Source organism: Vicia villosa, linkage group LG4 (genome assembly GCF_029867415.1).
Source record: "Vicia villosa cultivar HV-30 ecotype Madison, WI linkage group LG4, Vvil1.0, whole genome shotgun sequence".
Classification (NCBI taxonomy): domain Eukaryota; kingdom Viridiplantae; phylum Streptophyta; class Magnoliopsida; order Fabales; family Fabaceae; genus Vicia; species Vicia villosa.
Window position 1 is genome coordinate 140,844,803 of NC_081183.1, and position 25,816 is coordinate 140,870,618.

General features: G+C 34.6%; 1 protein-coding gene across 1 annotated transcript; it reads left to right on the forward strand.

Moving 5' to 3' along the window:
* Positions 1-22,499: 22,499 nt before the first annotated feature.
* On the forward strand, positions 22,500-24,282 carry LOC131595326 (berberine bridge enzyme-like 21). Its single transcript, XM_058867651.1, has one exon. The coding sequence runs from the start codon at positions 22,536-22,538 to the stop codon at positions 24,153-24,155; it is 1,620 nt and encodes a 539-aa protein (XP_058723634.1). The 5' UTR covers positions 22,500-22,535; the 3' UTR covers positions 24,156-24,282.
* The last annotated feature ends 1,534 nt before the right edge of the window (positions 24,283-25,816 follow it).

Consider the following 25,816-nt stretch of genomic DNA (forward strand, 5'->3'; position numbering starts at 1 on the left):
TCCTTGAGTCAAGAGAAGAGGAAAGGGCGAAGTACCCTCATCTTTCAAGAACGACTATTCCGTTTGGAAGAATGATTTCAGACATTCTTACTGAAAGCAAAGTGCTGGACTCCATCAGAAAACTCAATGCATCCCATTTGCTTGGAGTAGTTCAAGGTCCCATTTTTAATGGTGTGGATTTGTTCAGATTAGAACTCATTCAAAATGTACCTTCTGTGTGCCCAAGCTTTCCTGACATTCTCTCAAGAAGAGTTGCTGTTGAAGGTTTTGCCTCCTTGTTTCAAGAAGAACTGCATCAGGTTGTCAAGTCTTACCTGGAAGATTGTGTTAGGAAGCAATCAGATATTGATCCTGCTTGGATCCGTGGCAGAGTACTTCCGTCCAAGGCTGATCTTCTGAAGAAGGATCAGAAGGAACTAAAGGCTAGGCTAAAAAGAAAAGCCCAAGAAGATGAAGCTGAGAAAGCCAAGAAGTTGAGGGTCACCTATGATCCTGACAAGGTGGACTCTGAAGAACGAAGAGATAAAAGGATCAGAGATTCCTTTCGCAGAACCAGATCTTCTTCTTCTGTACAAATCTCCAGAAAGGTTTTTACTCCACCTCCTTCTGTCCCTAAACCATCTTTCCAATCACCTCCATCTGAACCAAAAATAAACTTCACCTTACCAAATCCTTCTCCATCATCCTTCTCCTCTCCCATTCTAAACCCCACACCTTTAAGTATTCTTCCCCCAACTCCTTCTGATAAATCTTTCTCACCAATTCCATTTACAAATACTCCATCCTCGTCTCAATCTATCATTTTTGATATTCCATCCTCATCAATCATTCTCTCAGATATCCCTTCTTCCTCATCCACCGCACCTCCACCTTCTATATCCCATCCCTTACCTACCAGAAAATCCAAACCTTACTGTCTTCTCTACCCTGACTACAAATTCACCTTCAATCCGCCTGAACCTGAACCCTATACCTACCTGGAACTTTTCAGACATGAGGTGATTAGCAGTCTAGACCTTCTGAAGGATGCATTTCTAAATGGTCTGGATGATGTTTCTACAAGAAATCTCTGGAGAAGATTTCGCAAGGATTTTCAAGTAGAAGCAATGGGAGTACAGAAAAGACTAGTGGCTGCTGCCCCTGGTTACCCTGGTTACCTTCTGGAGGATGATAATGGTATATACTACCATCCTCTCAGAAATTGTGTTGCTGCTGAGGAGAAGCCCTTTGTGGATGAATTGGAAGTAGCAAGACTGGCTGCTGAAATGGAAGCAAATCCATGCAGGGATATCGTTATCTTTATTCCTGATTATCCTGTTCTGCTCGGAGACTTCAAGACTCTCTTTGACTATCTGAGGGAAAACCCTTCTGAGAAAAACCCAAGCTTGGTCATTCCAGAAGTTGTTGACCCACCAGAAGTTGAAGGTCCTTCTGCTCCCAGGAATCTAGCTGCCATTCTTCAGGCACTTGAAAATGGAGACTCGAAAATTCCTGCTGCAGAATATGGAGATGCTTCCATGCAAGAAGCAGATGCTGAAGATCATGTTGCTGAATCAGATCCTGTTGAGGAATTCCCTGCAAATGATCTATCCATGGAAGCTATAGATCAAGTTGCTATTCCCGTGGTTGAAAGCGGTGAAGCTTCTTCTGATGAATCTTCTCGTCTTGCAAGGACTCTGGAAGAAATTCAGAAGAGACAGGATGAGCAAAGCTCACTCAATGCTGAGTATAGAGCTTTCATGGTGAGGCAAGATGGACACAACAATGAGGTTCAAGAGATGCTGGCCAAGATCTTGTCAAGACTAGGGCCATCTTAGATTGAGTCTGTGCTGTTTCTTTCTTTTCGTTGCATCTGTCTTTGTGCATCTGATCTTACTTATCTTCATGTACTTCTGTACCTGCTGTTTGAACTTCAATGAAATCATCTTCTTCCTCCGTGTGTTTCGTTTTGCTTGTCTCTGAATCTTTTCTGTTTTTTGATGATATGACAAAAGGGGGGAGAAATATGTGATAAATGATTTGATTAATCTATCAGTTGCTGGGTAAAGCTCCCACACATTTACTAACAAGAACTGCAAGTTCTATATGGTTTAAGTGTTTTGCAGGTATAAAGAACAGGTATAAAGAAGTGAAGAGAATCTTCAAAGCAAACACAGAAGCAAAACCATAAGAAGTATTATTCTGTAAAAAGAATAAACTCATGGAAACTGAAGCAAGCTGAGTGCTATCAAGCTTCAGAAATCAAAAGCACTGATAATAGAATTTGATCCATATTTGTCTATTTGTCTTTGACAAAATTCTATTTGCTCTGATACATATTATGTGTTCTAATATACATTTTATGTTCTGACTCGTTCATGCTGACTTTTGTCGTTTAGTTTTTGTTCTGTAACATTTCAGGATGTAGAGATGCTCAGATGATGCTCTGGTACATTCAACAATGTTCTGATACAAATCTAGCATGAAGTGAGGTTGGTAGAAATTCAAAGCTCTGAAGCTATCCGAGGGAAGCAGAAATCAGAAGCTGTGAATGTTCTAAAGATCCAGAAAACTCAAGTTCTGAAGCTGTCCTAAATGGAAGCAGAAATCAGAAGCTGTGAATGTTCAGAAGATCAAAGAAATTCAAGTTCTGAAGCTGTCCTAGATGGAAGCAGAAGTCAGAAGCTGTGAATGTTCAGAAGATCAAAGAAATTCAAGTTCTGAAGCTGTCCTAGATGGAAGCAGGAATCAGAAGCTGTGAGTGTTCTAGGGATCTAAGGAAATTCTAGTTCTGAAGCTGTCCAATGGAAGCAGAAGTCAGAAGCTATGAATTCTCTAAAGACAGAAGCTTATGTGATCCTCTCTACCGAAATAATCAGGGAAGTCTTTTATTAAAGTTCTTCGAGTATTTATTTCAGGGGGAGATTATTTATCTCAGGGGGAGATTGTTAATCTCAGGGGGAGACATATTCATATGCTTATGCTATAGCTGTGTAATTTGTCTTTTGCCGTCTGCTCTTTCTGATCGCAAATTCATATCATTTATATATGTTTTTGTCATCATCAAAAAGGGGGAGATTGTTAGAACAAGATTTGTTCTGATCAATTATCTTAGTTTTGATGATAACAATAATATGAATTTTGCTTAAGATAATATGGTACTCTAATCCAATGCAATTTCCTTTTCAGGAAATATATAAAGAGTATGCATAATTCAGCGCTCAGAAGCTTTGTCTCAAAGGGTTCAGCATGCAACATCAGAACATGGTCTGGCAAGACATCAGAAGATGGTCGAAGCAGAATCAGAACATGGGTCTATGGAAGCATCAGAAGAACAAGAGAACAGAAGCACTGAAGTTCTGATGGTATCACGCTCAGAAGCACTTCAAGGTCAGAAGATCAGAAGATGCTTTGCACCAAGCTGTTTGACTCTGATGATATTCAAACGTTGTATTCACAAACATCAGATCAGAAGGAAGTACAAGTGGCAAGCTACGCTGACTGACAAAAGGAACGTTAAAAGCTACTAAAGGCTACGTCAGTAGACACAGCGTGAACAAGGCTCGAGGTAGTTGACAAAAGCGTATAACATTAAATGCGATGCTGTACGGAACACGCAAAGCATTAAATGCACTCAACGGTCATCTTCTCCAACGCCTATAAATATGAAGTTCTGATGAGAAGCAAGGACGACGATTTGCAAAACAATTAACTTGCTGAAACGCTGTTCAAATTCAAAGCTCAGAAACTTCATCTTCATCAAAGCTCACTACATTGCTGTTGTAATATATTAGTGAGATTAAGCTTAAACGTTAAGAGAAATATCACAGTTTGTGATTATAGCTTTTAAGAAGCAATTGTAATACTCTTAGAATTGATTACATTAAGTTGTAAGGAACTAGAGTGATCGTGTGGATCAGAATACTCTAGGAAGTCTTAGAGGTTATCTAAGCAGGTTGTAACTAGAGTGATCGTGTGGATCAGTATACTCTAGAAAGTCTTAGAGGGTATCTAAGCAGTTGTTCCTGGAGTGATCAGTGTGTGATCAGAAGACTCTGGAAGACTTAGTTGCTGACTAAGTGGAGAACCATTGTAATCCGTGCGATTAGTGGATTAAATCCTCAGTTGAGGTAAATCATCTCTGCGGGGGTGGACTGGAGTAGTTTAGTTAACAACGAACCAGGATAAAAATAACTGTGCAATTTATTTTTATCTGTCAAGTTTTTAAAGCTACACTTATTCAAACCCCCCCTTTCTAAGTGTTTTTCTATCCTTCATGTTCCTATCAGGAAAGGTTGTTGACCACCTATATATCAAGAGTTAGTGAAGACTCCTTTCTTGACTCACGCATTAGGGATACCCCTAGGCGGGCCTCTGAGTCATCGCTTGAGAAACACAGTTCGTAGGCGAAGGAACCTTGGTTTAGGTCTTCCACAAATGTAACACTATATAATCCTTCAAAGCATGAGGGCTTTTCTAAAGGCATGGTGTTTTTAAACTCTTGGAGCGCGCCTCTCACCATATCAATAATTTCTTTAGACGAGGGCGACCATGCTCATAGGGCGAGTCCCTTAACTTGGGGCGATTCCCTCAACTATCAGAGAGTCCCTCGACTGAAGACATTTATATATAAAGGGCGAGTCCCTCAGATAAGGTGAGTACCCTAAATAGGGCATTTACAAATACGGCGAGTGGTCTATGAAAGTTAGTTAGGGCTTGGTTGGAAGTTGGTGATTTTGAATTGTTAGTCAAATGTCTAACAATGAGTTCACCTGGGCCTTGCAACCCGAGTGTGGTATGGAGTTGTTGGAGGTTTTAAGACATATTTGGTTCCGATAATTTCACTCGTAGTGGTTTATTTTAACGTTTGGCCTTCGAGTATTTGTTAAAACGGTTGGAATGATGCCAAAACTTAGAAATCTCCCTATCTAACTACAAAAGAGGTTGGGATCTCACGAAAGGTGACGGTTGCAGAAGTCACTAGAACCGGATCACGTGTCCCAGGGTGAGGAAGTGGATCTTCAGACGTGGGAGCAAGGACTAGTCACTACTACTAAAAACATATTTAACCTCAGACGCAAAGTTAATTTAACCTTGGTTATAGAGGCGACGTAGCGACGGGCGTCATGATAAATTTCTACTCTACCCCTCGATTTTAGAATAACCAAGGAAATAGTTGAAATGGTTATTGGTTTGATCCCTAGAAATAGCTTTTTTTATATTTTCAAAACCAGCGACACATACCTCTCGGTTTATGACCAAAATCGAGGGAAAAAATTTTTTTCAAAAAAAACACAAATTATGTACTTTACACAGAATATTAATAAACTAATTTTTTATCAACTAATTCATATGTTGGATCATATGAATCATTGAATCTTGGGGAAGATCAAATGTTTGATATTGCTTACATTTGTTTTTGATACATAATAAAAAGGGTTGGATAAATAATATAAATATTACGTTATTAGATTATTTAAGAATACAAAGCTTGAGCCCAAATAATTTTCTGCTCTTGCAATTCATCATATAGAACTTTTTCAAACTTCTTTGAGTTTCAAAGTTTTCATGTCAAATATTTCATTATCAATTTTTTATATTTAGAATAATTTTATAATTGATTTCTTTTAGGTTTCACACGAATCACTAATGACAGTGTTTTGAGCATTGATACTCATTAAATGGACGATAAAGATTTACTTAAGGACAATGAAGAAACTCAATAAACAAGCTTATATTTCCCCTAATTTATGACTCAAAACTAAGGTAAGAAATACAATAAAATAGGTTTCATTCCATGCACCACATACCTCTTGGTTTCTGTTAAAACCGAGGCAAAAACTTTTTTTTAAATTACATTATTTACACAGAATATTAAAATATATTGTTTACAACAAATTCATATTTTGACAAATATAATTCATCATTGTTGCTGTTATTCTTGGAGAACAATAAATATTTGTTGTTATCCAGATTTTGATGTATACCCTTTGTGCACATTATTTTCAAGTTTAATGGATTGCATGCATTCAACTTCTGATAAGTTATTTGTTCCAACCATGAAACATTTTTTCTACACTTGCAATCCATCTCAGAGATCTGTTCTAAGATTTCATTATCTCGAGCAAATTTTTTCATGGTAATAATGCTTTCACACTAAAGAAAACAAGATATATAAGTCATTTGAGAAATTCAAAGTGGAATTTTGTGAAAATCAAGATTTGATTTCCATAAACGGTGTCATTATTTAGATATGGAACAAGAAATTGGTGATCACTTGGTGAATTCCAACATGGAAGATCTCTGGTACGATTGAAGAAGTCTTTGGTGGACGAAAGTGGAGATGTATCTAGAAGGTTAACACTCAACGTCCAAGCTATTAAAGTTAGAGAGAAAGAACTTGCAAGTTTGTAACGAATCATACATTGGAGTGATGTAGAGTCACATTTATATATTAACAACTAATCTAACCGTCTCTAGTGACTTTAATAGGGGGATCTCTAGTGAGGCAACTGTTGGGAAAATTACAAACATAGAGAAAAAAGAGGAACAAAATAACAACACAGGAGATTAACGGTGAAACTCCAAAATCGGAGAAAAAACCATGACCGTTGTCAATAGAGAACCAGAGAATAATACTATGTGAAAATTGTTACAACACATAATATATCCTCAACTAACCCTAAACTCTAGTACACTCACACCTTCCAAAACAAATATTTAACTACATCTCACAACACTCTAATACAAGAGCATAAGAGAACAAAGAAAGTAAAAAACAAGCTTAAAGAGCATTTGACTGATGCATCTTGGAACGAAGAACTTGAATCTTATATATAGCCTTGGACTTCCTCTTTCTTCACAAAATAAGTGATATTGGATTTTGAAAAACTTGAATCCTATATATAGCCTTGGATTCCCTCTTCATTAACAAAATTAAGCAATGTGAGACTTCTTCAATATATATATTTTCGGCCAAATCCAAAAATCTCCACCTTGATTGAAAATAATACACTAACTTCCATTGTCTTCCCCGACAATCATACTCCATCATAAAGAGTCTAGTCACTTGAAGCTACATGTAACAACCGAGGATGAAGAAGGCGAGGGGTGGTTGCACTGCATGTAACACCTGAGGCCGAATGGGGCAAGGATGGTCGCCAAATCGGAATGAGAGGGATCCTTAGGTCGTGCGGGTACGGGTCTGCATGGTTGAAGGAGTGCATATAAGGATTGATAGGTACTACCTATACTAACAAGATGCATCTTATTTTTGGTAGCTCATGCCATAAGAACTCCATAGTTAAGTGTTCTTGACTTGGATCAATTCTGGGATGGGTGACCTTCTGGGAAGTTTCTCGGAATGCGTGTGAGTGAGGATAAATCATGTTGAAAAGACCCGTGTTAGTTTGTGGGGCCAGTCGATCATCCCGAAAGCAGTCTAAGGCGTTACACTATGCCACTCAAAGAACTTTCACATTGTTTTCACCGACACTCATAGTTTTAAAAAATATCATACTCCACCTAAAGAAGAGTATACTTCATTTTAAATTAAATCACTTCAAGAATTTTCACATGTCAAAAACCAGGTTGAAACTTTATAGTGTAACTTCCATGTTAGTAGGAAGCTCATCAACCATTGACATAATCCTTCACCTTGTGTAATCTTGATTTATCAACACATATTTGACTTGAACTTTCCACAAGTCAAAAATCTATTCCGTTAATTTCTCTAAGTCAATCTTCATTGCACTTGAAAAACTTGACACTACAGCCAAAGACTTTTCTACAGCAAAATAAATTTTTCTCAATCTACACAAAGTATAAAATTTGTTTTCTGATATGGAAGATCAGACAAAACTACAACCACCTAGCATACTAACATTTATAACCCACAAATCAAGGCTTTGATACCAGTTGTTGGGAAAATAACAAACATAGAGAAAAAAGAGAAACAAAATAACAACACAATAAATTAACGTGGAAACTCCAAAACCGGAGAAAAACCACGGCCGTTGCCAATAGACAACCAGAGAATAACACTATGTGAAAATTGTTACAACACATAATATACCCTCAACTAACCATGACCCCCAATACACCCACACCCTCAAAAACAAATATTTAAATACATCTCACAACACTCTAACATAAGAGCATAAGAGAACAAATAAATTCAAATACAAGTTTAAAGTGCTTTTGACTGGAGCATCTTGAAACGAAGAACTTAAATTCTATATATAGTTTTGGACTTCCTCTTTCTTCACAAAACTAAGTGATACGGGACTTTGAAAAACTTTAATCCTATATATAACCTTGGTCTCCCTCTTCATTCACAAAATTAAGCAATGTGGAACTTCTTCAACATATATATTTTAGAGAATTTCTTATTCCACCCCATGGTGAAAAGAAAGACCCTACGCAATTTCTAAAATGCCCCTCTAAAACCGGAAGTATATTTCCGGTGCGCACCTTTTTTAAATTGCACTTACGTAAAATCAAAAATACACTTCCGGTATAAACCAAAAATATATTTTCGGTTCTCAATAAACAATAACATTATGGTTATTAATTGATTATCATACTATCTATAAAGAAGGTAACCCAACTATGATTACTATGAATTGCCCCGACAAAACTGGTCTAGAAAAGTATGGGGTGTAATAAGAAATTCCCATATTTTAATCAAATCCAACAGAAACATCTATTCATCGATATGAGTGGACAAAGTGTGTGATTGAACTTTCACATTAAATTGATCTTATTAAACCATTTGATCCGTCTGACACATGAAATGTTATATGATGTAAAATTTTAACACTCAATGTATACTCTTAAAGATTGCACTATTGACATTAAAATTGAATTCAAGATTATGTAGCATAATTAGAAGAAAAATGATATTCCTACACTAGATTTTACACTACTTACACTACACCGTAGACACTTTTCACAAATACGTAAACAATGTTTTCATTTTATTTTGACTTTTAATATAATGTTTTTAAAACTATTTTGGTTAATGAAATGTTAAAACTTGGTTAATATAGTTTGAAGTTTGGTTAATATATATTTTGACATAAAAAATTAACATATACGGTATAAACTTTGGCCAATCGTATTTATAAAATTGATTAATACAGTTCATAACTTGGTTAATGAGATCTCAAATATAAAAAACTATTAAATATTAAAATAAAGTTGGTTTAATGGAGTGTAAATGTAGATTAGTACATTTATAATTTAGTGTCAGAACATGGTTAATAGTATTTAGTTTATTAGTTAATGAATCATAAGTAAAATAATCGATTAATGACTTACATTTTTGTGGTTAATACAATTGTGAAGTTAGTTAATTACACAATCTTATATTTGTATTATAAAATAAAATTTAAAAATAGATATATATTTTTTAAAATAAAATATATATTTTTAAATTAATATTATTTTATTAAAAAAATATTGTTTTCGCTGTATAAATACGATAAACATTATATACGGTGTAAGTATTGATGTAAAAAAAGGAATTGGTATGTATACCTCGATGTCTTCTTAGATACCTCTGGCGAAAATCCCAAAATATCCCCATATTTCGGAGATACATATCCGAAACGTACCACATCACTAATACTTTTAGGTGTTTTCAGAGATACATATCCAAAATAAATTTTTGTAAGATCAGGGATATTTGAATGTGCATCTCCGAATAAATCCCATAATTTAAATTTAGGGAATTTTCGAAGTTACATATTTGAATCGTTAAAAATATGAATATTAATCATTTTTATTCCATACAATCAATGATTTATTGATATCTATCATTAATTTTAAATTTATGAAAATTAATAGATTAGATTAAAATCTCTTTCAAAAGTCTGTAACTTGTATAATAATTAAAACTCAATTATTATTATTTTTTAATATATGTAATTTTAGTCAAGAAAATATTAATAAAATCTGATATAATATTAAAAAAATAATTTTTTTTTTAAATAGTAAGTGATAACTATGGATCTCATCCTAATGGTAGAGTGTGGCTCATGTGGAAACCTAATAACTGGGATGTGAAAATAATGACGGAAACAGATCAAGTTATTCATAGTGAGATGTACAGAAAGGATGGTAGCTTTTCACATTATCTTTCTGCTGTGTATGCTCATAATCAACTTGCTAAGAGAAAGCAGTTGTGGGAGGACATACAAGCATTTGGAAACACTGTTAAAGGCCCTTGGATTTTCATAGGTGATTTCAATAATGTACTCAAGATCACTGACAGAATTTGAGGCAATGAGGTACACCATAATGAATATTGTGATTTGGAGAATATGATGGATGCTACTGGTTTACATGAACATGAAACAGTGGGGAACTACTACACATGGTCAAACAAACATACTACTGGAATTATCTATTCAAGGATAAATAGAGATATATGCAACACAGAGTGGTTCCTACATTTTGCCACCAGTGAAGTAGAGCTTTTAAATCCTCACATATCTGACCACTCACCCTTACTAGTGAAAATGCAGGGTGTCTATACTGAGGGACAAAGAGGGAGATATAGATTCAGATTCTTGAATTGCATCACTGAGAAATCCCAGTACAATACTATAGTGAAGACCAGTTGGGAGCAAGATGAGCAGGGTAGACCAATGTACAAGTTGTGGAGGAAACTCATGAGGCTCCAGCCAGACCTTAGGAAACTTACCAAAGAGGTAACAAGAGGGGTTCAAAAAATCCAGGATAGCAGAAAAATGTTGGGTCAGGCTCAAAAAGCTCTCTCTGATGATATGTTCAATCAGTAGCTCATTGATAATGAGAAATTCTGGTGTGAAGAGGTTATCAAAGATACTAAACTTGAAGAAATGTTTTTGCTGCAGAAGTCAAAAATTGAATGGCTCAAGTTAGGTGATGGTAACAACCAATACTTCTATGCAAACCTCAAGGAGAAAAACAGGAAAACCTCATTACACAAATTAGAAGACAGTAATGGGAGGATTCTAACTGAGTTTAAAGATATGGAAAATGAGATTCTTAACTTCTATGGAGAGCTGATTGGAATTGCATCCCCAACACTCCTCCATGTTGATATAGAGGCCCTTAGAAGAGGAAGACAAATTCCAATGGAGAAACACAGCTGCCTTATCAAACCAGTCACTGAGACATAAATTTGGCAAGCACTTCAAAGTATTGGAGACAATAAAGCTCCTGAGGCAGATGGATATAATGCTAGATTTTTTAAGAAAAGCTGGAATATCATCAAGGGAGATTTGATAAATGCAATTCAAGAGTTTTTTCAACAAAACAGAATGTATTCTTCCTTAAATTGTACCCTGGTCACCTTGATACCTAAGACAAAAGATGCCAAGAGTATGAAAGATTTGAGACCAATAGCCTGTTGTACTACAATGTATAAAGTTATCTCAAAAATCCTAACTTTAAGACTGAGTAAAGTTATCAGTGATGTTGTTGATGACAGTCAGTCAACCTTTGTCCCTGGCAGAATAATCCAAGATAACATTATAGTGGCTCATGAGTTGATTAGAGGATACAACAAGAAACACCTTTCTCCAAGATGCACAATTCAAATGGACATGCAGAAAGCATATGATACTGTTGAATGGATAGCCCTTGAAAATATTATGAAAGAACTGAACTTCCCTCAGCAATTCATTGACTAGATAATGGTGTGTATTGAAACTGTCTCCTATAGATACACCATCAATGGGCAACCTAGCAGAATCCTCAAGGCAAAGAGAGGGCTTCGACAGGGTGATCTCATTTCACCACTTCTTTTTGTATTGATTATGGAATATCTTCACAGATGTATGGCAAAGCTTCAGGATAATTCAGAATATAAGTACCACCCCAAATGCGCAAAAATGAGAATAACCAATATTTGTTTTGCAGACGATCTTCTGTTATTTGCTAGGGGTGATGAAACCTCAATTAGCCTAATGATGAAAGTTTTCCAGCAATTCTTTGTAGCAACCGGTTTGAAGGCAAACCCAAGAAAGTGTAAAGTTTATTTTGGAGGAACACATGAGATGGAAAAGAGGAAAATTCGGAAGATCACTAATTTTGAGGAAGGACAATTACCTTTCAAATATTTGGGGGTCCCTCTCACTAGTAAGAAACTCTCCATCAGCCAGTGCCAACCTTTGATGGATAAAATTATTGCCAAAATCCGCCATTGGACATCGAAACTTTTGAGCTCGGCTGGAAGATGCCAGCTGGTTAAAAGTACTTTATTTGTTATGGCAGCTTATTGGATGCAGGTGTTTCCACTGCCAAAGAAGATTATCCATCAAGTGGAGGCAGATTGTAGAAGTTTTATGTGGAGTGGCAAAGAGAATAGCAGAAAAGCTCCTACAGCGTGGGATAAAGTTTGTCATCCTAGGTGTGCTGGCAGTTTGAATATCACTGCACTTGAGGATTGGAACAAGACAACAATGCTAAAGCTCTTATGGAATATCCATGGAAAAAAAGACAAGCTTTGGGTAAAGTGGCTAGATGAGTATTATATGAAGGGCAGAGATATATTTCAAGTGCAAATCAATGTTACATGGTCTTGGATCCTTAAACATATTTTGAAGGTGAGAGAGGTTATTGAAGATAGACACAAATGGTACCACATAGTACAACAAGATAAATTCCATACAGCACAGTGGTACCAGGCCATTTGTGGGAGAAGGAACATGTTGCACGGAAACATGTTTTCTACTCAAACATTGCAAGACCTCGAGCATTATTCCAGCTTTGGCTTCTATTCATGGGACGATTGGCAACAAATGATATGCTTCTTCGCTTTGGTGTGAATGTGGAAAAAACATGTATATTCTATCATGAAGATGAATCCATGGATCATCTTTCACTACAAAAAATCACGTTTGTAGCGACGTGGAATCCATGACACAACATGGAAAATAACGTCAGAACCTAAAATTAGCGACATGATCACTCACGTCGCCTGGGAGTGCGTGGGAACTTTATTGTGTTGTGTTAATCACGTCACAACTTTGTGACATGGTAGGCACGTCGTTAATTCTGCACAATTACCAAACCTTTATCTGCAACAGGGATAGACAAAGTCTGCAAAAAGCAGGATGGCACAATATACGAAGAAAAGTTGTGGCGTGTTTTCCATGTCACTGACTTGTGACATGTAAAACACGTCGCTAATTTTGAAATTAATTTTGAAAGTTGCGACGTGTTTTACATGTCACAAGTCAGTGACATGGAAAACACGCCACAAATATTAAAATCTTTTTAAAAAAAATCTGATTTTTATTATTAATATTATTTGTTGGAAATTAATAAATACTAATAAAAATATTACTAGTTAAATTAATAATAATAATAATAGACTAAAATAAATTATATTTATAATATATTAAATTATATTTATACAAAAATATATTAAATTACTAAAATAAATTATATTTATAATATAATATCCAAAATACTACCATATAATAAATAAAATTTTGTTATCTCACACAATTTTAATTTAAAATAAAAATAAAATTCATCCTAAAAAATCATCACCGGGATCGGGATAATTATCAAGGTTGAAATCATCATCATTCTCTTGCTCAGTGTCAGCTGCTCCCACGTTTCCTCTAGACGGTTGACCACCACTTTGTTGAGACTGCATAAATAACCGCATTTGTTGTTGCATCTCTGCTTGCATCTTCGCCATTGCCTCTATTTGTTGTTGTTGCATCTCTGCTTGCATCTTAGCCATTGCCTCTATTTGCCGTTGTTGCCCCTCCACTTGTGCTTTTAGCGCCGCCTCACGTTCATCCATTTGGGCCTTTAGCTCCGCCTCACGTTGCGCTAACTCGTGTCTCGCCTCAGTTAGAGCCAACTGTCTTATTGTTTCCATTACTTGCGGTGCCAATTGTGTTGGACGTGACGATCCTTCCCCATCTCTAACTCTTTGAAATAAATTTCGATCTCCACTTCTCAAGCTTCCCGCCAAATTTCCCGCACCAAAAAAACATCCATTAGGCCCTTTTCCGTCAATGACTTCACTCTAAATATAAAAATCAACATCTGGATGAAGCGGCTCTCCTTCTCTAGGAGTATATTTGGGATTAGCGACCAAAAAATCCACAAGCTTTGTTTGATAATCCTCCTACACATAAAATAGAATAAAAATTATGTATATATAACTTCAATTAAATTATATTAAATAATAAATTGAAAATTAGTTGCCACGTGATTTACATGCCACAACATCATAGTTGCCACATGAAAATCACGCCGGAACTTTTTAGTTGCCACGTGAAAATAACATCACAAAATTGCCATTAAATATAAAAAAAATAATAAAAATTGAATAACTTACCAAAGCTTTTCGAGTACGCTCGTCAACTAAATCACCCGATTTTTTTGTCCTAGTTTCTTTAACCAACTCGATCATGAGTGGTTGTCTCCCCAACCTTTTAGCCTAAAAAATAAAATTAACTTTAATTAAAAAACAAATAATTAATCAAAACATAACTTTAAAAAGTGACAATAATTACCATGCGTCGAGAATGTTCGTAAGTGCTTATACTTCCAACTGCATTAAGGTGACCTCCTTTTTCAGATGCCCTCATTTTTTTAGCATTTTCAGACTTAGCTTTAAATTCCTTTGAATTCCAATATGCAATAAGTTTCTCAAGAACTTCTTGGCCCAACCACCCAGGACGACTACCATCACGTTCCCAACGCTTTCTAACATTTCGCAACGTGTCAGAAAGTCTTTTTGATGTTCTGCTGAAATAATTTTTTTTAACAAGTTTCTCGCTCATTGGATCCCACGTACACTTTTCCTGAATACATTAAAATAAACTGTTAGAAAACTATAGTAAAAAAAATTTAAAAAAACAATGACTCGAAAAAATATATTAATTGTACCTTAAAGCAATTAAACCAAGCATCTTTATTTGTAACATCTCCAAAAGCCGTCCAAGCTTCTTTATACATTTGCTGAATCACATAGTACACACACCTGGCAGCAGTCCGACTCGGCCCAAACCTAAACAACAATTATGTTAATTAGCATGCATTAAATATAAATTTATATTAAAAAAAGGAAATGTAAACTTAATAAAAATTTAATATATAAGATACTTACGAATTTCCAGCGGGCCAAATATAATATCTACCGTCAATGATATGAATCTCACTCGGATCATCCTCCCCCTGAACATTGTCACCATCAGACTGAACATCATCTGCATCCTGCACAGTATCATCCCCACCCCGCTCCACATGATCATCCTCACGTGCAGGTATATGAGTGGGTTGCGGGGTGTGGGATCCCCCAGTCTGCTGGAAGCGTGGGGGCATCGGTGTCTGCTGGAAGGATAAAGGCACCTGTGTGGGATATGGAGTGTGGGATCCTCCAGTCTGCTGGAATCCAGGGGGCACCTGTGTGTTAGGTGGAAAGCTAGCAGATCCTCCAGTCTGCTAGAATCCTGGGGGCACCTGTGTGTTAGGTGGAAAACTATATCCTCCAGTCTGCTGGTATGATGAAAAACTAGGTCCTGCAGTCTGCTGAAACGGATAACTAAAGTCCATAGGTGGGCGAATAAAAGATGGTGACCCAGACATAGGCCTCCCCTGAGAGGAGAGTAATGACGTAAGAGGTTGGGTACTGGCCATGGACATGTAACCTGCTAACTGACTCTGTGGGGGGGGGGGGGCACACTGCTGTCTGAGGAGACTGGCATACTACTGCTCTTGGGCGTCGGGTCTTCTGACCCTTACCCTTCTCAGATCGGGATGACATTTTACCTATTTATTGAGAATAAACAATTAATAAAATATATACATTCACACAAATATATTCAAACATGTTTTCATTAACACATTCAATAGATGGTTCATTAAGTAAAATTACAAAAAACACATTCTCTTATAAATACATTTATTATTCTAAATCTACAGGCTCTTCATACATATCATTATCATCATTTGATGTGATACTATCCTCAGACCCAACGCCTTCGTGCTCTTCATTCACATTATCTTCAACCAACAATACAGAAGCATCAACTTCATACCCCTCATTTGTTATATCAGACAAATTGGTAATTTGCTCAACTGCAATGACATCATTAATTGGTCCAACTTCATCAACTTGGTAAGCAAGATCTTCCACTAGATCGTCAGTTTCAATATGGCCTATTGGTTTTGTTTTTATAACAACACACAACCCTCGCTTACGTGGCACAAATGAAGGATAAGGAACATAATAAACTTGCCTAACAAGATGTGACATTATGAAAGGGTCGTACTCTTTGTACCTTCGCTCCATTTGAATCTCAACAGTACCATATGTCTTGTCTATTTTTGTGCCTCTAGTTGGATCATACCATTCACAGTAAAACAAGACAACTTTATTCCCCGAGTCCAAGTAATTGTATACTAACTCGTAGATATGTTTAACAAAGCCATAGAAATCATCTTCACCCCCATCTGTAACTCCTTTTACGAATACACCACTATTTTTTGTTTTTTTCCCTTCAGTCCAAGTCTCAGTGTGAAATTTATATCCGTTCACGAAGTATGTGTGCCATTCGTTTGCGCTTAGAATAGGGCCTTCACACAAATTTCTCAAATGGAGTATTTCTGGTGTCGGTGTAACAATGCATGACAATCTATCCTTGAACCAAGATGAAAATTGTGCATGAATGACACTGGATGTTGGTTGTACACCGGTGCTTTGAAAATAGATGTTGTTAAATTCCCTATAAAAAAACACACTATAAGTTTCAAGGTAATAATATTTACACACTATAGATAAAATAATAGTTGGGTATACTTACTCAAGATACGGTTTAACTTCGACGCAGTTGATCAACACATGAACATGTGCGGATTGCATTTCTTGTTGGGTCAACCAATGAACACCTTTCTTTCCAGATGGACGACCTGGAAGCCCAAAGACTGATAAGGTGAATTGGCTTCTTTCGTAAACATTTACGGGATTCCTTATGATTCTTGGGGTTAACATCAAGTTGTTGAAATAGTGACTGCAAAAATGTGATGTCTCCCGATGCAAGTAATGTGAACATATGGATCCTTCAACTCTAGCTTTATTTTTCACGGATCTCTTAGAATCACCCATAAACCTTTCAAATGGATACATCCACCTATAATGAACAGGTCCTCCAAGATAAGCTTCGTATGCAAGATGCACAGGTAGATGTTCCATGGAGTAAAAAAATCCAGGAGGAAATATTTGTTCCAACTTACAGAGAATGATTGGAATATTTTGGTCCAACTTAATGATATCATCCACTCTTAAAGTTGAGGCACAAATATCTCTAAAAAATTGACTGATTTCAGTCAGTGGATTAAGCACATGTTTTGGTAGAGAACCAAACACAATTGGCAGCAATTGTTCCATAAATATGTGGCAATCATGACTTTTCATGCCATGCAACTTCCCAGTTTTATCGTCGGCACACCTTGCTAAGTTTGAAGAATATCCGTCGGGCATTCTCAATTCTTTTAACCATCTACAAACTGCTTTAGCTTCTTGTGAAGTCAGAGTGTAACAAGCCTTGGGTTTTAATAATTTTCCATCGGTTGAGGCTTCAACTCCAACTCTTTTCGATTACACCATTTTTTCATGTCATGTCTCGCCTTCTCATTATCCTTTGTTTTGTCTTTAACATCCATCACTGTGTTAAATATATTATCAAAAAAATTCTTCTCAATGTGCATAACATCCAGATTATGGCGTAACAAATTATCTTTCCAATACGGGAGGTCCCAAAATATACTTCTTTTTGTCCAATTGTGCTCGACCCCGTATCCTGGAATTCTACATGCTTTACCCGTATCTGTGAATTTTGGGTGGTGACAAACTTGTTCCCATACTGCACCCGGTGACAGACGAGGCGGAGGAAGATCTTTTACCACTTCGTCTTTTTTAAAATCTGTCTTATTTCTTCTATAGGTATGATTTATTGGTAGGAATCGGCGATGACAATCAAACCACGAGCTCTTCCCCCCTTTCTCTAACGTAAACGCCGTAGAGCTTCCCATGCAATGCGGACAACCCATTTTTCCATGTGTACCCCAACCAGACAACATGCCATAGGCTGGAAAGTCGTTAATCGTCCACATCAAGGTTGCTCGCAAAGTAAAGTTTTGTTTACGAGATATATCATAGGTGCATACTCCAGTCCACAACCTTTTCAAATCATCAATTAGAGGTTGTAAGTACACATCAATTCCAACTTTTGGACTCGACGGTCCTGGAATGATACATGTCAGAAACATGTACGGTTTTGTCATGCACATCTCAGGAGGGAGGTTGTAAGGGGTTACAATAACTGGCCAACAAGAATATGCGGTTCCCGACCCTTGGACATATGGAGTAAATCCATCAGAGCATAAACCAAGCCTGACATTTCTAGGTTCAGCGGCAAAATCAGGATGTATTCGATCAAAGTGCTTCCAAGCCTCGCCATCAGATGGATGTCGCATAGTTCCCGGACTTGTTTTGTTTGTATGATGCCATGTCATCTTACTTTCACTATGCATTGAAGCAAACATTCTTTTTAACCTTGGTATGATCGGAAGATAAAACATGGACTTCACTGCGACACGTGTTTGCTTACGGTCAACAGCTTTACTTTGAATTTGATATCTTGGACTATCACAAAACTTACATTCCTCCAACAATCCATCATTAGTACCAAACTCATTGTCATAAAACAACATGCAACCATTACTGCAACAATCAATTTTTCTTACGTTTAAACCCAACTTCGACACCAACTTCTTTGCATCTTTAAATGTTGTAGGTAAGTTGTCTTTCATAGGAGTTGAGTCCAACATCATTTTTGCGAAGAATTCCAAACACTGATCTGGAACATTCCAATTTGCCTTAGCAGCCAATAATCTCACACACATTGATAATTTTGAATCTGAAGACCCCTCAAACAACGGTATATTCATCTCATTCAACAACTGATAAAATCTCTGCGCTTCCTCATTTGGCAACTCTTCCCCATCAAAATCTTCAGGTTGATCATAGGCCACGTTCACGCCAAAAGCATCCTCAACCATCTCACCGATCATATTAAAGTTTTCCTCATATTCCATAGCCGGTCTACTGCTTGAAGCATGAGTATTACTAGTCTCTTGCACGTTCATCGGCAAATTTTCACCGTTCGACGTCAACACCCAATAATTTTTAATAAAACCCCTTCTATGCAAATGACGTGTTACTTCCTCTGGATCACTAATTATACGTCTACATTCACATTTAAGACAAGGACACCTAACCCCCCCTTCACTTCGACAACATTCCTGAACAAATGCCCACTTGATAAACCCATCAACTCCTTCTACAAAATTTGGTTTAAGTGCACGTCTTCCTGGTTCCAATCTATCGTACATCCAACTACGATAGTACAGATAATATTCCATACTGCATATTTGTACAATCATTACACTAATTAATCTATAACATTTATGTTAACTATATAACTTTTTTATATAACATATTCTCACATATAAATATAAATATAAATAAAAATATAAAATTTTACTTTTTTATATAAACATTGTGTTTTTAGAAGAAAAAAATAATAATATAAATTGTCTTTATATAATATAACTTTTGACTATATACATAATAAAATACTATATAAATATACACATATACACTTATATAATATAACTTTTACCATTTTAAAAAAAATTCTATTTTTCAATACATATTAACCATCTATTTTTCATTAAACATCTACTTTTGACTATATACATATTAACATACTATATACATATACACTTATATAATAATTTTTTTTTACCATTTTAAAAAATATTATATTTTCCAATACATATAATAACTTACATATATATAACATATTCTCACATAATATATAATATATTCTCACATATATTAGCTATACAAAATCTATAACATATAATAATCATATTGTCACATAATATATACACTTTATTCTTTTAAAAAAAATAGAATGAATAAATCATGTTTTTAATAACTTACATATAAATATAAAAAAATATATAAAATTTTCTTCTTACCATTTTTAAACAAAATAACATACTATTTATACATATTAAATTTTTTTTTTACCTTTTTAACATATACACATGTACACTTATATAATAAAATTTTTTTTACCATTTTAAAAAATATTCAATTTTTCAATACATATTAAACATCTATTTTTCATTAAATAATAAATATTAAACTTTAAAAAAAATATATAATATAAATGTTGTCTATATTACTACATATATAAATTATGTTTAATTATATATAATAACTTACATATATAAATTATGTTTAATACTACTAATATTATAGATTTAAAAATAAAAGACATAATCTGTTTTATTTAAAAAATATATATTTTTCTATTATAAACAAATATATTTATCTATTATTTACTATATTAACCTAATAATATTCAATAATCTAATTAATATATCACAAAATTTTCAGAAAAAACATAATATTTATATATTATCACAATATTACATAATACATTATACTAATAATATTCAATAATCTAATTAATATATCACAAAAATTTCAGAAAAAACATAATATTTATCTATATATTAACACAAATATTACAGAAAAAACAATCTAATTTAAATCTACCAACAATCTAATTAATATAGCAAATTTAAAATTATAAAAATACCTCTTCTTTAACTCCTTCAATCTTCTAGTTCAATTCTTCAATCTCCACAATCTTCAAATTATACTTCAAACTCTTGAAGAAAAAAATTAAACTCAATTAGAATCAAAAATCAATTTCAAATAATAATAAACTAAATATAAAATATAATTATAAACAACATACCTTAAGAAATAAAAGACAAAATAAAACTTAGAGGAGAAAAATGGGTAGAAGTGAAGAGAGAAATGAGAGAAGAGAGGAGAGAAATGCTGTGAGAGAGGGTTACTGAAAGTGTGAGAGAGGGAAAAATGTTGAATGAAATGGGGAGGGGAAGAGGGTTCGTGAAAGAGAATATATGGGGAAACTAGCGACGTGATTGTCACGTCAGTAATTACTGACATTGATTCCACGTCACAAACGTTTAAACGGTCAAAAAATTAAAGTCTTAAAAAAGTTCCGACGTGCTAGTCAAGACGCTAACTTCTGGCATTTAGTACACGTCGCAAAACTTTAAACGGTCAAAAGCTTTTAAAAAGTTCCGACGTGTAGTACACGTCGCTAGTTTCTGTCTGTAACGTCACGTCGCTAGCTACCTAACGGTCATGCAAATTACTATTCTCACCTGCCATAGTCTGCATATGTCACTTCGAAGTCAGAGACTATAATTTCCGACGTGGGAAACACTACACTATTTTAAATTTGAATTTTTTTATTTTCCCACCACTTTACTTTACGGATCTCAAGGTGTGAAATTTTATTTTAATTGTTGCGACGTGGATAAAACGTCACAAGTATTTTTTTAAATTATTATTCTCTGACTCCCCATGTGATTACGTGATTCTGATTATTAATTATTAAAATAACATAGTGACATGGTTTTCACATCGGAACTGATGTTTTTTCCCACATGCAATGCACGTCACAAAATCACGTCGTTAGGGACCATTTTTCTTGTAGTGTTTTTTTTTATTGCAGGAAAACAAAATATATATGGAGATAATTCTGAAGTGGATAGGCTACGTGAGAGAACCTAGACAATGGAATGTTGAAAAGGTATGGCTGACACAAGAATGTAGCAGGAAGGGCTGGAGACGCCACTTGCTTCGTGTGACACTGGCAGAAACAATATATTTTGTTTGGAAAGCAAGGAATGATGCTATCTTCAATCAAGTGAACCTAAGTACTGAAACAATTCAAAATATTAAGACTAGTGTTATTAATAGGAGTAGTCTATCTAAGCACATAAGAGGGCATATAGATGCAGTAAATATGACCATTAGATAGTTTGATTTGGTTGGTTTGACTTGTTTGTTGTTGGACCTGGATCCTGTAGGATCGGTTTGTATTAACTATTTTTGTGGAATAAAAGTCTTATATTCTAAAAAAAAATGCATATATATAAGAACAATAAAAATGATTATCATAGAAAAAATAATAATTATTATAGTAAATAATAATAATATTTATATTTATAAGAACAATATAAATTTTCTATTATAAATAATAATAATAATTATAGTAAATAATAAAAATATTAAAATAAAGTGGAAATAATATCTCAGTTAGAAATAATTATTATAAAGAATAATAATAATTATAGTAATCATAATTATTAGAGAAAATAATAAAAATATTTATATTTATAGAAATTTAAAAAAAAAAAAAAGTATTTTCAGAGAGGTGAAATTCATCCCATATGCGAAAATACAATTCCCTTAAAATATCATAAATTTAACGACAAAGTCTCATCCTCATCCTGTTAGGCGCGTTGTTGAAATTTCAACACAAAATGTCAAAGAAACTGTCCAACATGTTAATCATTCTCCTATAAGAACCAAACATATTCACTACAACGTAAACTCACAAAACAACACGTTTCCAATGGCAAAACCAATACTATTTTCTCTTTCTTTTTTTCTTCTAACTGTTTTCTATACATCCTTAGCAGCACCACCTGCTTCAGAATCTTTGTACACAACTTTCCTTAACTGCCTCAAACAAAACAACACGGATCCATCTATCTCCAACATAGTTTTCCCACAATCAAACCCTTCATTTTCCACTGTCCTTCAAAACTACATCCGTAACGCACGTTTCAACACATCCTCAACTTCCAAACCATCAATCATTGTTACTCCTAAACAAACCTCTCATATTCAATCCACCATTATCTGCGCTAAAACAGTTAACGTTCAAATCAAAATCAGAAGTGGCGGCCATGATTATGAGGGTATTTCTTACATCTCAAACCAATCACCCTTTATCATCCTTGATATGTTCAATTTAAGAACAATCAATGTTGATATAACAAACGAAGTTGCTTTTGTTCAAGCTGGTGCTACTCTTGGTGAAGTTTATTACAGAATTTACGAAAAGAGTAAAGTCCATGGCTTTCCTGCTGGTGTGTGCCCAACTGTTGGTGTTGGTGGTCACTTCAGCGGTGGAGGATATGGTACAATGTTGAGAAAATATGGTCTTTCTACTGATAATATCATTGATGCTGAAATTGTTGATGTTAAAGGAAGACTTTTGAATAGGAAATCAATGGGAGAAGATCTCTTTTGGGCTATAAGAGGTGGCGGTGGTGCTAGTTTTGGTGTTGTTTTATCTTATACTGTTAAATTAGTAGCGGTTCCTGAAACCGTTACTGTTTTCAGAATAGAGAAAACATTGGAACAGAATGCTACTGATCTTGTTGTTCAATGGCAACAAGTTGCTCCAACTACTGATAATAGGCTTTTCATGAGGCTTCTCTTGCAGCCTATAAGTTCTAAAACTTTCAAAGGAACAAAAACTGTTAGAGCTTCTGTTGTTGCTATGTTCCTCGGAGGCGCCGAGGAACTGGTGGGAATTTTAGCTAAAGAATTCCCACTTTTAGGATTGAAAAAAACAGATTGTCTTGAGTTGAGTTGGATTAATTCTGTACTTTGGTACAACAACGCCGACGACTTTAAAAACGGCGCAAAACCAGAGAGTCTTTTGGATAGGAATCTGAATTCGGCGAGTTTTGGGAAGAGAAAATCTGATTATGTTCAGAAAGCTATTCCAAAAGATGGATTGAATTTGATATGGAAAAAGATGATTGAGTTAGGAAAAGTTGGATTTGTTTTCAATCCTTATGGTGGAAGAATGAATGAGATTCCGGCCGACGCGACGCCTTTTCCTCACCGTGCCGGGAACTTGTTCAAAATTCAGTTTTCAGTGAATTGGGATGATCCAGCACCTAATGCAACGTTGAATTATTTGAATCAAGCTAAGAGTCTTTATAGTTTCATGGAACCTTATGTGTCAAAGAATCCAAGAAGTGCTTATATAAACTATAGAGATCTTGATATTGGGATTAATAGTTTTGGTGAGAATAGTTATCAAGAAGGTCAAGTTTATGGTGCTAAGTATTTTAATGGTAATTTTGATAGGTTGGTTAAGATTAAGACTGCTGTTGATCCTGATAATTTTTTCAGAAATGAGCAAAGTATTCCTGTTCTTGCTGGAAAGGCTTAGATTTGAGAATCATTAAGTTGTAAAGCATATTATTGTGCTTATTTGATGTTGTTTATTAGTACTATTTTGTTCTTACATAAATGATTGGATTTGAAAATATAATATACATAAGTACATTTTTCTCTTATTTTAATTGTTTTTGTTGTTGTTATTGTTCTGATCTCACATTTAGAGATTAAAAAAAATGTAAAATATAAAAAAAAATCATTTAACTCTTGGATATATAAAAATTTCACATGACTTGTGTTGGAAGTAAGTTGAAAAGTTGGTTAAAAAAGATTACTTAAGAAAGAAAAATGGTGTGAATGTTTGAGATTCTTGTCGGCAAATGGCAATTGCATGTGAGAAGGGTATTAGGGTCGTGGAAGTTTCAGTGTCTTTCATGGTGGCTTGATTTTGTGGCTATTATTTTAACCTTTTTTTTAATCTTAAAATTTTGTTGTGATGTTGACCTCTTAATAATTTGATGCTTGAGTTCTGCTTGGACTTTTAAATACTTCCATTTGTCGTTGTGGTTGGTATTATCTTTTTGAATAATAAATATTGTTTGGACTTTATAGTTAATTTTCCAACCATCATTCTATATTTGTTATTTTTCTATAGCATTAATGATATATAACAATACTTTTGTTTTATTTACAGTCCTATATATTATATTAATTTTTGTTTTTAATAATTTTATTTTGTTTGAGGGTTTTAAAATCATGAGATATTACATGTGGCCAAAATTAAAAAAGATAAATGGATTTGAAAGAGACGAGCACGGGTTATACTATTTTGTTGTGGTGTATCAATCCATGAAATTCAATGATGATCTCATAATATTATAATAGTCTTTTAAAATGAATTGAGGGACATTGTCAAAAGGAATGGTTTTGATAAGGTTTGAAGTTGGTTTTTAACAAGAGAAACAATAGATTTGACTAAAATATGAGTATTAGACTTCAATCTCATTAAGTATATCCAAAGAAACGTATTATAATAGTCTACAATGGTTAAAAAGTATTTATAGCTTAATAAAGAAGGTAAAAATGAAAGGTCCCTGCTGATACCATGCACAAGATCAAAACAATTATGAGAAATATTAGTGTTATCATGAAAGGGAGGTTGTTTATGTTTATGAAAACAAGTATCACAAGGCACGAAGGATTTAGTAGTTCTTACAAAAGGAACAAGAGTGTCATGAGAAGAATGACCAAGATGATTGTGCCAAATATTACAATTGTTAACAATGGAAACACTTACACTATTGCTAAAATGGCTAGGGTCATGAATTTTGAGAGATGGAAAGGTGAATAAGTACTATCTTTGATATAACTAATGTTGTGTCAAAAAAAAATGTTGTGTAAAAGTGATCCATTAACCATATCTTTCACAATAGTTTACCTTATATAGGCTACAAGCATGAGTAACACGCACAGAGCAATGGACTTAGAGCTAAACGGGGTCTAATAAACCCAAACAGAAACTAATACTCCACAAATCCTCCTTTCAGTTGATCTCTATACAACAACATATCAACTGTCAACAAAAAACAAAAAAGACAAAACTGTACAAATTTCAGTCAAAAGTAATTTACTTGGTGCAATAAAGATCACACATTCCTTAGCCTTCCATTAATTAGATTTTCACTTTCCGAGCCTTTGTCATAATATCAGCTA